The 16913-nt window shown below is 28.3% G+C and overlaps 1 protein-coding gene across 1 annotated transcript in view; it reads left to right on the top strand.

The window, feature by feature from the left end:
* LOC135952301 (uncharacterized) overlaps positions 1-16913 on the top strand; it is a 155856-nt gene that overhangs the window by 57315 nt on the left and 81628 nt on the right. Inside the window, exons 2-3 of the mRNA XM_065502178.1 lie at positions 1095-1309; positions 7999-8134. Of these exons, the coding sequence (XP_065358250.1) occupies positions 1095-1309; positions 7999-8134 (351 nt within the window). The remainder of the gene's footprint in view (positions 1-1094; positions 1310-7998; positions 8135-16913) is intronic.

The raw sequence follows: 16913 nt of genomic DNA, 5'->3' as shown, positions 1-16913 counted from the left end.
GAATTTATGTTGGATGTTTTTAATAATAATTTCAAATAATCATTATTTTGTGCAAACATAAATAAAGGATCTGTATTATTTTTGGTTATGTTCAAAACGATTTCATTAAATATTTTTAAGTTTTTCTTTAAGTACCAAACTTTTTCTTTATATATTTTATTATGAATACTAATAAACTAATTGAGAAAATTCGCTTTAGAATTCTGGAACATTGTACATTGTGTTCCGTAGATTTTTCGTGTTGTTAATATTACTATGATATGATATTTGAAAATGGCAAACAACAGCACATATGTATAACAACATTTTAAAGAATAATTTTAACAACTGTTGATATGACTGCATTTAATTTATAGATAATTTCACATCTCGTTGAATCCAAAACTGACATATGGCGGTGAGTTGTTTGCATCAATCACGTGTCAGAAAAATAAATCTTAAATTTCTCTTAAATTTCACAGTTCAAGGTAAATTAAAAGTCAAAAGAACAATGTACCTGGACAAAATAAAGCAACATTTTTTTTGGACCATTTTCTGAAGTTATTCGATTTTACTCTCTTTTCGGCATTTGATATTTGGATGATCGAGAATAATTTTTAATCTTGTTTCCAACATGATTTTATGAAGTTCTTAATGAAATAAACATCTATTTTTAAAATTTTCAGAAATCACATTATTTGTTTGTGATGCACAAATCATAAAGTATTTCGTGCATAAATGTGAAATTAAATTCGTTCTTTTCCTAGTACAATAATACATATTTAAACATTTCTTCAACTTTATAAAATCTGTAGTTAAAAATTTGTTAAAAACAAGTTAATACCAGTTGGCAACATACATATATTTTTGTGTGAGTGTATTAATATTCAAAATATTCTGTTCATAAAATTTTACTTTTTTAGGTTAACCGCAATAATTTTAAAGTTATATTATATTTTTACAAACTTTTTGTGATTTTTGTAATTTCCTAACAAATAGAGACTAATTATTTTAAATATATTATTATGATCAAAGCATTACTTGAACACCAAAAATTTATTAAAACAAAATTAAATTTATTGAAAAATTGATTAAACTACTTTTCTTTATTCCAGATATCGTTGAGGGTGCTTTGCGTAATGTCAATTTAATTATTGAACCACCTGCTGTTCGTCGTGGCCAACATGCTGTGCTGCGTTGCATGTATGATTTAGAGGGGGCACCATTATACTCAGCGAAATTTTATCGTGGTCAATTGGAGTTTTATCGTTATACACCTGGCGAATTTCCAAATACAAAAGTTTTTCCATTTCCTGGCATACATGTTGATGTAAGTACATGATGAAAAATAAAAAAAAAACAAACCAGATATATACCTATAGAAAAAGTTTATTTAAAGTTACATTTAATAGAAGTTTGTTCGTACAACTTTTAGATTTATATTAAATTATTGATATTTGCCGCATACATGTGGTACTTAGGTTTTCATGTATTCTGTCTGTAAAGCTGTGGTTATGCCAATTTTGTGAACAGATATGTGATATTTCGTAAATTTTGAAATTTGCTTAAAATTACTTAATGATACAAGGAATTTTTAATATGTCATGGAAATTGTTGGGCTTATATACTGGGTTTACGACTTAAAAATGTGCAATTTACAGTAGGTGGCGTATCTTTTGAACGCGCTTTTTGGTTACAATAACTTATAAGTCATTGAGAAGGGTACATAACTGTCATTTATTCCCACTTAGTTATTGAACATTAAGTATAAGTAACAATTTGCTTTGAAATTGTTGAGTTATATGCCAACGAATCAACATATGCGGGAGTTTTGCTCTACTTCTTTAATTTGAAAAAAAAGAGCCGCTGAAGCACACCGATTGCTGACCAAAGCGTATAATGAATGTGATTTATTGTTTTCAAGGTGCGACAGACGGTTTTTTCGGTTTAGAAGTTTTGACACGGAAGACAAAGATCACCCAGTCCAGGCAAACAAGTTTAAAGACAAAGAATTGGAGGCATTACTCCATGAAGATTGTTGTAAAACTCAACAAGAGCTTACAAGATCATTGGGATCTACCCAAGCAGCAATTTTAAAACATTTGAGAGCAGCAGGAATCATCCAAAAGCAGGGAAATTGGGTACCAAACGAATTGATGCCGATAGACCTTGTAGCACGATTTTGCATGTCTAAGGAGTTTAAGGCATTTCTTCTTGATAAAAGATCATAAGGAATATAACACGATCTTCAAAAATAATTTTGATCTTGTAAATTTAATTATTAATGTCACCTCCGTATCGGATTGGCATTAGAAAATGCAAAGCTGAATGCACTTTTTTAAAGTTTTGAGAAATTTTAAATGTACAGGTAAGCCTCCATTTACGCGGTACTTTATTTACGCGAATTCGATATAACGCGAACTGAAATTAGCAACCATTTTTTCAAATACGCGACTTTTTTTACACTATTTTTATATAACGCGGCAACAAGAGACGAAAAAACAAAAGCGAATAACAGATTTCTTTTTTGAAAACTTCGTTAATTTTTATGAATTTTTTATGAATTTTTTGTTATGTTTTGATCTCTTTTATGTATTAGAATATTTTGTTTTTTTAATTGATATTTTTTTCTTAATTTTTGATAAGAAATAATTTTTTTAGTTGAGTTTTTTTACGCGATTTTTAGGTCCCAATTTCTTTTTTGTTATGTGACTGATATATTGTTTTACGCGAAATAAAAAATTATTGGCCCCACAAAAGCATTTCGTTCTAAATTAGAACCTCGTTTTACGCGAATTTGATTTACACGCTATTTTTTTGGTCCCAACAAACCGCGTAAATGGAGGCCTACCTGTATGTATTTCCTTACTTTTTTTAAAAAAACCCGTGATAATGAAATTTATATTATGAATAAAAAAATTTGTTTATGTCCAGCTCATCAGCATTTGTATACAAATGCACTTGAATTTCAGTCAAATACCGCAAAGTATGAAGTATGCCATCAAATTTAGTGTCAAATGGAAGCTTTTATTTTGTTTGATACCAAAATCATATGGGTATTAAAATATTTTAAGCTAAATATTGTTTCATAACCTAGAGATATATTCTTAAGTATTTCACATCATATTTCGAATTTGAAAGTATTAAATACAGCATTGTGGATAGAAATTACATTTAACTCAAAAAGAAATTTTAAAATCGTCGAAACTTTATTTTTTGAAAAATTGAAAAAGTGTGTTTTTTGTGTATTATGATGAAAAATTTTCCAAACTATTTTTAGTCAATTTCTCCAGAATGTTTGATTTTCTTCATATGTGACTCGAATTAAGTTACCAGAATTTCTGGTTGAATAATATGGCAGGTTCTTTAATGTGTTCTGGATCGCTTCGCAATCTTTCATAATATTTTTGTGCAAAATTTAAGTATAATTTTCATGCTTTAGTCAATAAAGTAAAAAATAATTTGCATTAAAGTATTAGTTGGGAGACTGCATGCAATAAAATTAAATTAATTATTGTACAAACCTAAGCGGTGACAATTAATGGTCAGTCCATACCAACAACATTTAATTTTTTATCCCCAAATTCTACATAACTAAAAATATCAATTTGATTTTAAAAACTTTTTTAATTTACTAACTTATGAAAGGATAAAAGAAAGTATCTGAATATAATGCAAAATAATCTCTTCTACCACAAATGTTTTTTTTTTAAGTCTGCAAAGCTTTTAAAAATATTAAAAAAAAAAATTGGTCACAAAACCACAAAACAGAGGAGAAAAAATATTTAAACTCTTTTAAAAACTACACTAAAATAAATTAAAAATGCATACAATCTTGTTTTTTTAAGTCAATTGAAAAATATTGGCAAAAAATACAAGGAAATACTTCTACAAAGTCAGACACATGCAAATTTCTAGAATTTTTAGTTGCGGTGCAACAAAAAAGAAAAAAAAACAGAACAGAGTCCTCTCCCACTACTGTGACATTGGCACCAATACCCATTACGTTACGTTTTTTTAAGATTTCTAAAAAAAAGTTAAACGAATAGATGAAAAGATGTAAAATGTATGAAAAATACCACTATAAAGAAAAACTTTTGCAATAATCTGCATGCAATGTAAATTGGTTTGTGGAACAAAATTGTAGAAAAATTCGTACTGTGTGGTACATCAAGGAGAATTGTTAAAAAAATATAAAACAAAATGTCTAAATAAATAAGTTATTGGGCTCATTATTAGTTTCAACGAAACGTAAATTTAAGTACCCGCAGTTATTTAAATATTTTGTAAATTCTTAAGCAAATATGCTTTAGTTTTCCTCCCAACTGTATTTATTTACAAACATACTCGTACAATATGTACTATAGATTTTTATAACCATACAAACATATTTACCGTTATTCAGTCATTTAGCGTAACTGTAAAGGATAAAATTTTCCATTTTTTTCAATACACGTGAAAGGGAACACCAGAGTTGCTGACATTGGCATTACGAAACACCAAATAACAATAACAATTAAAGCGATTGCAAAAAAAAAGTGAAAAACAAAACAAGCCAACCAATACTACCTTGTCTTAATTCCTGTAACGAAAAATAAAACGTTCTCTACAAATAGTCGTTGCAATAAAAATATATTATTTGTTGTTATAGCTTTTCGTTATATAAACGAAGTATTTGGCAGTATATAAAATGATAAATACTTTGGCATATTGGCCAATATCATGCATACCCGTACATATTTATATTAAGCTCTTAAAGTTGTTAAAATTTGAGTAGAATTGTACAATTTTATCTTTTACAATTGCTGTATACAAGGTAATATTGCAATTTGTATGAATTTAAATGAATGAAAAATGGTAGGAAATTACATTAGTCTGACATATTCCTAGAAGTTACTCACCGGTTTACAATTTAAAATACAGAGAAGTCACTCCTCTCTTGCTCCATACGGTTAATAGTAATAAAAATTCTTACGCAATTTTAAAAGTTACTGTAAATAGAATCTCAAATCGCTGTTGCTATATTTGCCGTTTAAAGATGGCAAAATTAGATCAAAATCACGATTTTATGGAATGTGTATGTACATCTATTATATAATTATTTAATTAACGAATATAAATAATAAAATTTTGTCCGTTATTGTTTTTTCCCTGATCAAAAACTGTAAGATAGAAGGTGGCATTTGAAATATAACCCGAATTTGAAATGCTTAAATTACTTGATTATAAGAAATTAATGAATAAAAATTAATAATGTTTGTTAAAATTTATGAAAAAGTTGTAAAATTTGAGTTTGTATACAAATATTTTTAGTTTGTCCCATTATGTGTTGCGCATCTTAACTCTTAGTCGACCGACGGTACTTATAGTACTATTACAATAATAAGCTTACAAAATGAAAACAAAACCTATTTTGACCCTTTTTGCCCAAAAGTACTTTGAAGTACACTATTTTCTTTTTAATAATATATTTTTTTTGCCTATTGGCAAACTCGCTTACCCAGAATAACGGTGAATTATTTCATGTTCTCATTGTGGCGTTTATTTATGTTGTAATTATAAACAAATAGTGTTTCGTAAAATACTATAAAATAGAAAATGTTATAAAAGTTACAAAACTAATCAATATATTAATAAAATTTAAACAAAAATCTATGAGTTGGTCAACAAGGGGTTAATAAAGAGTTTATGATAAACACTCATTTTATTTGGTCAACTTTGCCAATTAAACCAATTTCTGTTAAGATCTAGCGATTACATTTCCATTTAGCAATAAAAGTTGCTTTATCTAGCATCTTTTTTTTATTAATTAGAAGCATTTATTTTTTTATTTTGGTTTGTTTAGGTACATTTGTATCTGAATTTTGTACCAGTTCTGGTTGCCCGAGTAGACTAAAATTCGACATTCATGCAATACCTCATGACAATGCAATATTATTTTCGAAAATTCGAAAAGTTTTTAAAACTATTAAAATAATCTATAGATCATGAAGCTGATGAAAATGCAATATTAAGTTTGGACTTATGTTCAAACATTTCTGAAGGCTGTTAAAGTAATCACTAAAACATGAGGATTCTTAAAGAAGTATTTTTAGTTATGGGGAATTTCATGTCAAGTGAACCAACTTTTGAAATCTATGTCTACCGATCGGGATGGAATTTGCACCAAAATTAGTTCTACTGTATAGTAATTCAGACACAACAAGAACTCTCTGTATTAGAGGGGGATAATTTGGCCAAGCGGGTGTTTTTTTTCTCATTCTTGTAACTTATTACCTGTTGATATTAGCAAAATGTGCCCCAAATAGTTTAGATAATTATTTCTTCAATATTTGAAAAAAAATGTTTCGACATTTTTTCCCTGATCAAAAACTTTTTTGACTTTTTTTAAAAAATATTTATATTCGAATTATTCAGGAAGCTTTATAAAGAAGAAGATAGAATAATAATAAAAACTACCATTTATAGGAAAATATTGGGATAAACTTTTATATCAAATTAATATATTTTTTATTAAATGAAAACATTTTAACCATCTTGCTTGAAAATTTGTACGAAACAAAACGCATATAAATTCAGAAGTCTTTTAAACCAAATTTTCTTAAGTAAATATTCGCCTGCAAATGATTTGATGGCGGAACATATTATTCGAATAAATCTGGGAACTAGACATATTCTAAATTTGAGTTTGCATTTCTCTAGCACTTTAATGGATGCAATTTCATATATAGGTGTCCATAAATATTTGGATGGAAGTAGATGCATAATACACACTTTTAAATAATAAACTGAAAAAAAAAAATTTAGTTAGCTTTCTGTTTTTTCTTTAAGTTTAAATCTCTCGATAGCGCAAAATTGTATGCGAACAGAAATGTCTCCGTTCCACAAAAATTTGTCCAATGATAAATATAGTGCTAGTTCATAAATGTACCTATAGATAAATATTGTCAGATCAAAAATGTCTATAAATCGAAATATATTTTTAGCATAAAAGAATTTGTGAATACAGAGAAATTTCTATCTCACAGCAGAGCAGTCAGCTTTTACGAGTTTTAAAAATACTGGCATAAAATTTCATTAAATATTTTCATATTTATATGAAAACACAGACTTGATTTTTTCTGCACTCGCCTAAAGTTCCAATTTAAAAGTATTTATTTCTGTTTTGAATCTTTATTTAGTAATTGTTCTCAATTTAAGATGTCTTGTTGTCAATTAAATTTTCAGGATTTATTTGCTCTTATTTAAATGTAATGCTTACATTCTCTATATAATTATGCACCAAATGATTTTTGTATCCTTAGCCACATAGACCCACATTATATTTAACAATGTTTAAATATATTTTTTGAGTCATTACCTAGATTACGGAATAAAAGCATTCCTATGAATAGGGTAAGCAAATTTAATATGTTCTATTTAAATATTGAAAGATAAATATTAAGCTTAAACGCTTGAAAAAGTCTTTATATTTAGGTATTTATTGAAGCCAAAAAAAATTTCTCCCTAATACCATATTTTCTCTAAATATTTCTATTTCGTTTGTTCAAACCTTTATTCAATGATAAATCTCTCGTTAACTCAAAAATTTCGCAGAGATAAATCTCAAGTCTTTTTTCTCAATTTTCGTTCCTCATGGCGTATGATTATGAAAATATCAAGTATATGCCTTAAAATTACTTAGGCTGGGTAACTTATCAAAATTTTAAACATAGTTATCAATGTTTAAACATGTTTTTTTGTAAGAAAAAATATATTTAAACTTTGATTATGCCTTAATTATGTTTAAAATTTTGATAAGTTACCCGGCCTTAGTCTGTTTTTCAAAGTCACATTTACAGGTGGATGTCAATAATACTAATAAATTCTATTATTTGTACTTCTATTAAATCCTAGATCTTTAATTTTACCAATTTACATTATTTTAGCATTCAACTCATTAAACCAGCAGCACATACTACCATTATATTAACAAATATACATACATTTACATACGTCTTTTTATTTTTCTACCCTTAGGTCAGCAATTCGAATGCGACACAAGTGTTAATACGCAATGTGGGTTTTGGTTTATCCGGCAATTTCTCATGTGAAGTGACTGCAGACGCACCATTATTTTCTACAGCTACCGCTTTTGGCGCTATGCAGGTTGTGGGTAAGTTAAAAAAAGAGAAAAATATCCAAGAATTAAGCGAAACGAAATATTTGTAGTTAATTGGTATCATATATATTGTATGAAAACTTTATACATACATTTATTTAAAACTCTACAAGAAATATATTTTACTTATTTAGTATGACTGTTCATTTATTTCTGGACAGTAAATGAATAGTCATTAAATGATAACACTAAAAGGTGAATATTACTATAGCAGTATACAAATGGGACTACAGGCAACTTAATGATAAATTGATGGAAAGCAAAAGAAAATTGTAAATTGCCCAAATGTAATAATAAACCTTTGCAACATTAACGAAGGAACAACAACAATAGCTATTATAAACTGTGAAGGAGTAAATTAAAGTCAGTGTTTTTTTTATGTCACCAAGTACTGTGGGACATTTTCAAATAAAAGCGATTATTAAGTGTTCAAGCAAAAAATTTTTCAATTCACAAAATTCCTTGAATCTTTGTATCGAGTGTATTATTGTCTTAAATTTAGGGCCAGGAAAAAACGATTAATCTATTAATTTGAATTTTGATTTTACAAATATGAATAATATTCATACTCATTGAATATGTTTGTTCAGAAAAATTATAAGGAAAAAAAACAAACTAAAATTATTAAAATTTCTAAATTTGCTTTGAGAAATCAACGTCATAACTATTCAATTAATTCTGTATATGAATAACAAAAATGTTTGAATAATCGAATAATTGATTAATCGCACTTTCCTAATTAAAATACAATAGTGTAAGCTTGTTGTTGAAAATTTTCATATAAAAATTGAATTCACTTTTATTTTATACATATGTTTCTAAAATTGCCAGATATTGAGAATGCTATTGATTGTTCTTAATGGCCGTATTGTCAAATTTACAGTTTTTGCAAAAAATATTAAAGGCCCAACTATAATATGCATACACTAGTTTAAGTCAGCTTAAGCAACTGTTCGAATACATATAAAACGTATCTGACAAGCTGTAATGTACTTAAGAGAGTTTCGTCAAGTTTCGTCAAATTTTATTTGCTTAAGCATAGAGCGAAGCTGGTCGCACATTCCGTAAGTTTGTTTATTGTATACAAAGAAAATAAAGAAAAATTGAAAAGGATGAAGAAAATTAATTTATTTTCATAAAATAATAAGAAATATGTATTTTTTTAATTACGTGTTGCACATAAATGTGCAAAAGGGGCTAAATTGTTTTGAATGCACATTATGGCCACCTAAAAGTTTCTTCGGATTTTCTTAAGCATTTGACAGTCTTTTCGTTCGGTTTTGACATTAACTTAAGCTAGCTTATGCATATTATAGTTGGGCCTTAACTAATTTACTTTTTGTTTCTAGAAAATCTAATACTGCTTTCCTTAAGATTACTTATTTGGTTTTTGATGTTTAAAATTCAAAATACATTAACACAATATTCACTGGGTGTTTAGAAATAAACATAAAGTATATTTATTACAAGCTACACGATACAGATTGTTGTGATTTAAGCAACTATTTCGAAATACTAGTAATATTATGAAATTAACCAGAATTCATTTTAATTGCGCATGATTGAAAATATGATTTTACTTTGCAGGGGAACTAGCTGGCCTAACATTCATACTTTAGTTAAAAAGAAATCATAATTGTTACTTCGAAATTCATGGACAATGGCCGACATTTTGAAAAATATTATTTGTATTTTTTTTTAATTCTTCACCACTGATAACTGTGCGAGTGCAAAATAAACATATAAATCCCTTTTCAATGCTTGAAATTCTTATGCACGTCAATTTAAGACAATAAACACAATTAAAAAGACACTTAAATACAAGTTAAATAAGTTTTTTTTTTCGACAGTTCAAAGAATACAACAAGGTTGAAAGGAAATAAAAAAGTTTAATTATGGTTTACTACACTTTTTACGTTATTAACGTTTGACAATATTTTACACTCAACAAACAATACAAGATACTGTCACTGTTACATTTATGCTGCTTTAATTGCTAACGTTGGTTGTTTGTGGGCGAAAGGGGCAAAACCTTGTTTAAATTCAAATTTTTAAATCATAAACTTTCCAAACAATTGAAGTACCCTGTGACATTGGGGCTGTTAAAAAATGTTTTTTTTTTTTTAATTTTATGTTGTCACACAAATCATTAATTTTCTTAAATTTAAAAAACAAATAAAACTTTTACATTATTGCCATCCTTTTAACATCAGTTTCACTCTTACTCCATTTTTAGTGTTCTGTTTGTCAAGCGGATACGTTTCACACCATGAACAGTCTTCGGCTAAAGCCAGTATTTCCTTTTGCTCTCATGTCACGGTAATCATAATCAAGTGGTGTAACATTGTTTTCGTAAATTGTAAAACATTTTTGTAACATTAACAGGTCATTGCGTATACTTGACAGTCAGTCAGGAGTTAGACACGCACACAAACACACATCCATTCAAATAATATTAACCAGGAACAGTCAGCCAGTCATCTTAAGCAAATGGATGGAAAGATAGAGATAGACATTAGGACAGACAAGACAAGACAGGTGGACTTTATTTTACCACCTTTTAGGTTTATTTTTGTTGTTTTGCTTGTACGTTGTTTCCTTGCACCTTTCTAAGTTGTGCCTTTTTGTTTTCCTCATATTTAAGCTGTTTAAGTCACGGTTACTTTGCTAGAAAAATATAACGTGTTGTTCACAGTGCCATTGTTATTGATGTGGCAGTGGTGTAGGGGGGAAAGGGTTAAAAAGAAGAAAGTGTTTGCAATTATAATATTGCATAAATTCTTATATAATTTATTTTTTTACGTAAACTGCCTTAAACAAATATGTATATTCTTCTACGTCATGTTCCAGTATTCCAAATGGGATGATTCATCTAAAAGTGAACAGTAATTAGACTTCACATCTCTGAATTCTATAATATTTACCACATTTATTATAAGTATATGTTAAATCTCCAGACCATTTGTGGTTTAAAAATATGACTTCTTGAACATTTAAAATTTCAAAATATTGTACATACATAAACGGTTCAAGATTTTTAGGAAACTTAAAATTAAATTAAAAATAAATTACTGTGCAGATAGCGTACCTCGTAATTTCCAGGTTTCCGATTCCCTAAGAAATTCTTTACAACCGCAACAAATGACTGCTAAGCTACTGCTTCTAAATCATTCGCTGAATGTATGAAATCTTTCATTAAGTTTTATTTGTGGTCCATCAAAAATACCAAATTACCTCATTCGATATCGAGTAAAATTTATTGTTATTTTCTTATTTGCAAGAATTTTAGTATACTTTATTATAATTTCAATATAGTATTAATTTTTCGTTATTCGATACGATAGCTCTTTCGATCACTAATGCAGCTTACTTTCTGCACTCAAACCTAGACACTTTCTCGAAAGAAGACAAAACGTGGTGGGTCAATTTTTATGTACGAAAAAAATCACCAAGCGGTTGTCAAAAGCGTAATCTACGACAAATTCTAGGAAGAAGGTTTGCCCAAGAAACCATGGGTCTAAAATCGAGATATTATAAGATATTGCTCTACTTTAACAACCTGTACTTCATTTATTTTTCATTCATTGTGGATTCAAAGTTAATTTTGAGTGGATCACACGCAAATTGTTTCACTCGGATCAGTAGTTTTTAAGATATATAGCGTTTACCGTTCATTTTGAAATCGGACCTACTGTGTGTCATTTTGTAATTGTTAGATTATTCAAATGTTTTTTTTTATGAGAAACTAGGTATTTTAGCTCATAACGCATAACTTATTTAAAAGAGTGTTCACCTTGAAAGTTTGCACAATCATGTAATAGGTTTAAGATATTATTATATATATTTTTTTAAGAATTTTAGAGATATTGATTTTTTAAATATGTGTCTATCAATTTGGTACTCCAAGAACTGTCGTTTGAGCTACTGGAAAATAGAAACTCTTATGTATAACACTTCAAAGTGAATTAATATTTGGGAATATCTTTATCTTTAAAACGGAATAATAAAATTGAACATGTACGTTGTATAATTTAAAAACATAATACCCTACACTGAGTAAATGAGCAAAAACATTTTTCGTTTAAAATTTCTATAAATTATTTTCGTGAGTGATTTTTGGAAGTGGGCTATATAAGAGCTATAAGGCCGCGTGATTTATTTCTATAGAAAACTTATTTTTCGCAATTCAATGTTATCGTACGTGACTTTTGTGAACTTTCGAAACATTGTTGTCCAAAATATGGAGCGGAATAAGGGTAATCTAAAACGGAAGTAATTTTGAGGTTCATGTAGAAATATGCGAAAATTTGGGAATTGTGAGAGACGTTATGTTTTCTTTTAATTTTTTACACTAAACCAAATACTTTACAATCCATCATATTTAAATAAAAACAATCTTTGGATGATTTTGTAATAAATAAAATTTAATATCGTTCGTGACAGATGTTTCAGTTATAGTAAAACAATATATATTCTGTAAATATATCTATACAAAAACTAAAAAAATAAATAGAAAATATATGTATATTCGGTTTCAAAAAACAAGGTGATAAGTAATAGCAAAGAAACCATCATTGTCAAATTCATTTCATACTACATGCTAATTGGGAGATTAGTTTTTGCCGCCATATTAGCCTAAACATACTAATTAAATTAAAAAAATAAATATTGTCTGTTTAAACTATTATTTTTGCCCTTAAAATAAGCTCTAAGTAGAGATGCTAATCGGGACTGGGTTTTGAAAATCTCGGGGTTCGAAATTTGGTAAACCCCGATCCGGGGTTTCGGGATTTTCAAAAATCTAAAATCCCGAAAATTATAAGAAAGAAACGTACATAATTATGTCTTCACAATTGAAAGTAAATTTTTTATTTAACAATTAATTTTTTTAGGTACTAAAAAGCATAAAATACTTGTATAAGTACATTATATAAGAAGAAATAACAATAAAGTATCTAAATTAGAGTTAATTTCAAAAATTTGATTTGCGGGTATCATCATTTTTCTGAAGGTTTTTGAACCACCACAAGGAGTGAAAATTTTCCAATAAAATGGACACTATTATTTTTATTTACGAAAAATTCTTCAGAAAAATTATGATACCCGAAAAACAAATGAAGTGACCTGGTCACAAACGAACTCTAATGTACACACTGGTATAAAACAGAACCTTGTCTTTTAGCCTTTTAGCAATTGAAATATATTCATTTTGTTCATAATTCATAAAAAAATCACACAAAAATGACAATTTCCCCTATTTATTTATGAAAAACGGGATTTGGAAAAACCCGAAAACCCCGTGATTTAAAATTAAAAAATCCCGGGCTCCGGGATTTAGGAAATCCAAAAAACACCGGGATTTTCGGGAACGGGATTCCCCGTTTAGCAGCTCCAGCTCTAAGTAACTACACGTAGTAACAATTTACAGTTTTCTCGTATTCAAATCATCTTGAAATTCAAATCCTCGTGGAATTGCCAATATGTCATTTTCACTAATTTCAAAACTCAATGTATATTACAGTTTACTTATCAACTTTATAAAGCTATATAATTTCTGAGCCTAAAACTTAATTTCCCCATAGATTTTACTTTTCTACAATAATAATTTTTTGAACTAAGTAATCGCCATATATTCAACACACATTAGACATATAGACATAAAAAGTAAAACATAATTATCCATATTCCCACCCTTGAACACATTTGAAGGACGCCTATGTTATATCTACCTTTCTCACTTTTTAATGTTTCTTAGTTATTACGAGAATTATTTTTTGTTTCTCCATATATTACACTGTGATTATACGAATATTTTACGCATTCATGAATTTTGTAGGTGCTTCAGAATAGGTAGATAGAACAGCCATCATCATTTTCTTCATCTTAAAGTGTTGGCCTTGTAATGTTGTTGTTGCTGTTGTATGTAGTAGTTGTTGTGATTGTGATGATGAGGCAACACATTCATTCGGCTGTCGTTTTGCTATGTAATAGTCAGCTAGCCAGCCAACACTTTTCATTTCGGGTTAATAGTTGAAAGAAGACTGTAGAGGTTTCTTACCAACAATTTTTCCTAGTCATTGTTGTCTCTAGTCTTTTGTTTGTACGGGTGCTCGTGTTTATATGTGTGTATTCCGTTGTTCTCTTCTGTTTGGTCTTAACAAAGTTTTAAGTGGTTATTGTCCTGTAAAACACTTTTCAAATTATTTTCTTTTTTGTTCGCCTTTGAATCTTATACTGTACAATGTACATAAATATTTAAAATTTAATAAGAAACAAAAAAAAAACAAAACAAGTTGTGCCTTTAAAATATAAATTTAATTTTGTAGTTTCTTTTGGCGGTTCTAAGAGGGGATTGAGTTTGTTTGTGTCGACACGAAACGTCTTTAAAATTTTATATATAAATTTAATAGTCTAGCAACATTAAACTTATTTAGCTTGTTAAAAAGAGTTTAAAGTACGAAATTATTTAATTAGATTTAAAGATGATATTAATCTGAAATTTTAAGCTAAAGTTTTAATTTAAATGTAATAAACATTTTAGTATAATTGCATACATTGTGAAGTATTACAGAAACTTTCATGAAAATGTTCTAAAATCGCGGACCGAAAACACCAGTTATTGTGGGAATTTTAAAAAGGCAAGCACAATAAAATATCAGAGATCAATGTCAAGACAACGATAAATCTTCTATATATTTATGTATATCTCATTAATGATTTTCTATTTCCGACATAAATGGGTTTTTCACAGACGACAGACAGATGGAAGTTACATGAATATTTCTCAATGTTTAATATGGAAAGACAAACTCATATATGGTTTCATTCATCACGAGTGCGGATGTGGTGCTCTGTGGAACTCTTTATTTATTACTTTAAGCTTTGAATCCAATTGCCACAACAAATCCTTTTTAAGGCTGCATTAACTTCCTAAAATATAAATAAATAATAATTGCCCTCTTACTAGAACAAGAACACTCTACTTTACTCTTAACACCATTACAAATTTCATATCTAGCAATTTATTTTTAAATAATTATTTCCCATCATTAAATCATTTCACTTTGATTACATCATAATTTTGAAATTGTAACAATAAATCCTTAAATTAAATCATGATTATAAATTTCCACTTAAAAGAAATTTCATCTACAATTTTATGGCACAAATAATTATATTCGTGCATATTTAAGATTTAAACAACCAAATACACTCCTAAACATTAATTCCACTCTAGCTGCTGTAGTTGATTAAGTTGATTTAATAAATCCTCTTCTTTGGTTGCAAAATACGAAATAATTACATTTAAAGACTGCCTGAAAACCTATAAAATACAATGGCAGCTTAAGATTGAGAATTTTCAAAATTAAGATGTTGTCGAGGAACAAAAAAAAACATGAAACGAAACGGCACTTGTCAGTACAAAAATTAACTAAACCCTATAAGTATGCAACCGAATATATTCGCTTTAATGCTGCTGTTTCTAGCGCGTACGTTTATACTTTATATCCACACACACATACACAGGAAGTATACGGCTGTATTAAGGAAAGTTCATTAGGGTGGCCCCAAAAAAATTGTGCATCTTCCCAACCCAAATAAATGTTTAACTCATCTTAAGATACCGTTTCTCAAAATTTTTGTTCTGGTGTTCTTTTGATTTTTTCATATTTATCTGAAAGAAAATTTATGAAATGAAATATTGGTATCGTGTAGAAGGTCTTCCAATAATAAAAGGCACTAAAGGCACTTGCTATAACAAAAAATATTCGAACAGATAAGTATTTAAAATAATGCTTTTTAAATTCATTAAATTATAAACGTTGTGAAATTCTACCGTAGCGGATTTTCCCTTTTTTTTTGAAAGTCAGCCTAGCTAGGATCTTATTTGAATTTTTTCAAACCTATTTTCTTAACGATCTGCATATTCAAGACAAACAATTTTTATCTAAAATATCTATAAAGTCTTTTCTACAATTATTACATAAAATTAAACAAAATCATTAAAAATGTTAATCATAAATGAAGCATAACAACTAAATAGATTCGAAAAATGTAAATGTAAATGTAAAAATCGAAATAGATTGAATTTCGTAAAACAGAAGAGACCGTTTTATTAAATGTATGTGATCATAACAAAAAGGGAACAATCGACCACAATAGGAATAATTAATAGACACAAGTGAGCTGTACGAGACGAAAGGTTTTGGACGGCTGTCTGAATACCTAACCTATGCGATCATAATGTATTAATTGTAACTAATTATTGGAAATAGTTTCAAAGACCTTTCATATGATATCAAAAAAAAGGTCTCTTTTATCATTTGATCCAGCTCACCAAGTACTCAGCCAAGTAACAATTTTGATTAAGCTTAGTAGGCAACTTCGACACCATATTTTCCCTCCATACAAACGGGGCCACCATAATGTTCATGTTAATAAAGCAAACGAATTATTTAAGTGTACGTTCGTCTCCATATACATATGTGAATATATGAGTATTTGTGGAATGTGTGAGATAAATAAATCCATTCAATGATATGAATTTATTGCCACAAATAAACACACGCAGCTAAATAAAATAATATCATACAATCGTCAGAGTGTATACGTATTTGTCACTGTGGGTAAAATACTTGTATAGAATAGATAAAAAGTGAGCTAGAATGTTTGGTTCTAATTAAAAAGAAGTAAATGAGCAAACACATTTTTCTTTTAAAATATCAATAATTTATATTCCTGAGTGATTTTCGGAAAAGGGCCTTGTATGGGA

This window comes from Calliphora vicina, chromosome 1 (assembly GCF_958450345.1).
Source record: "Calliphora vicina chromosome 1, idCalVici1.1, whole genome shotgun sequence".
NCBI lineage: Eukaryota > Metazoa > Arthropoda > Insecta > Diptera > Calliphoridae > Calliphora > Calliphora vicina.
The sequence above is the reverse complement of the archived record's forward strand: the minus strand, read 5'-3'. Positions and strand labels throughout refer to the sequence as shown.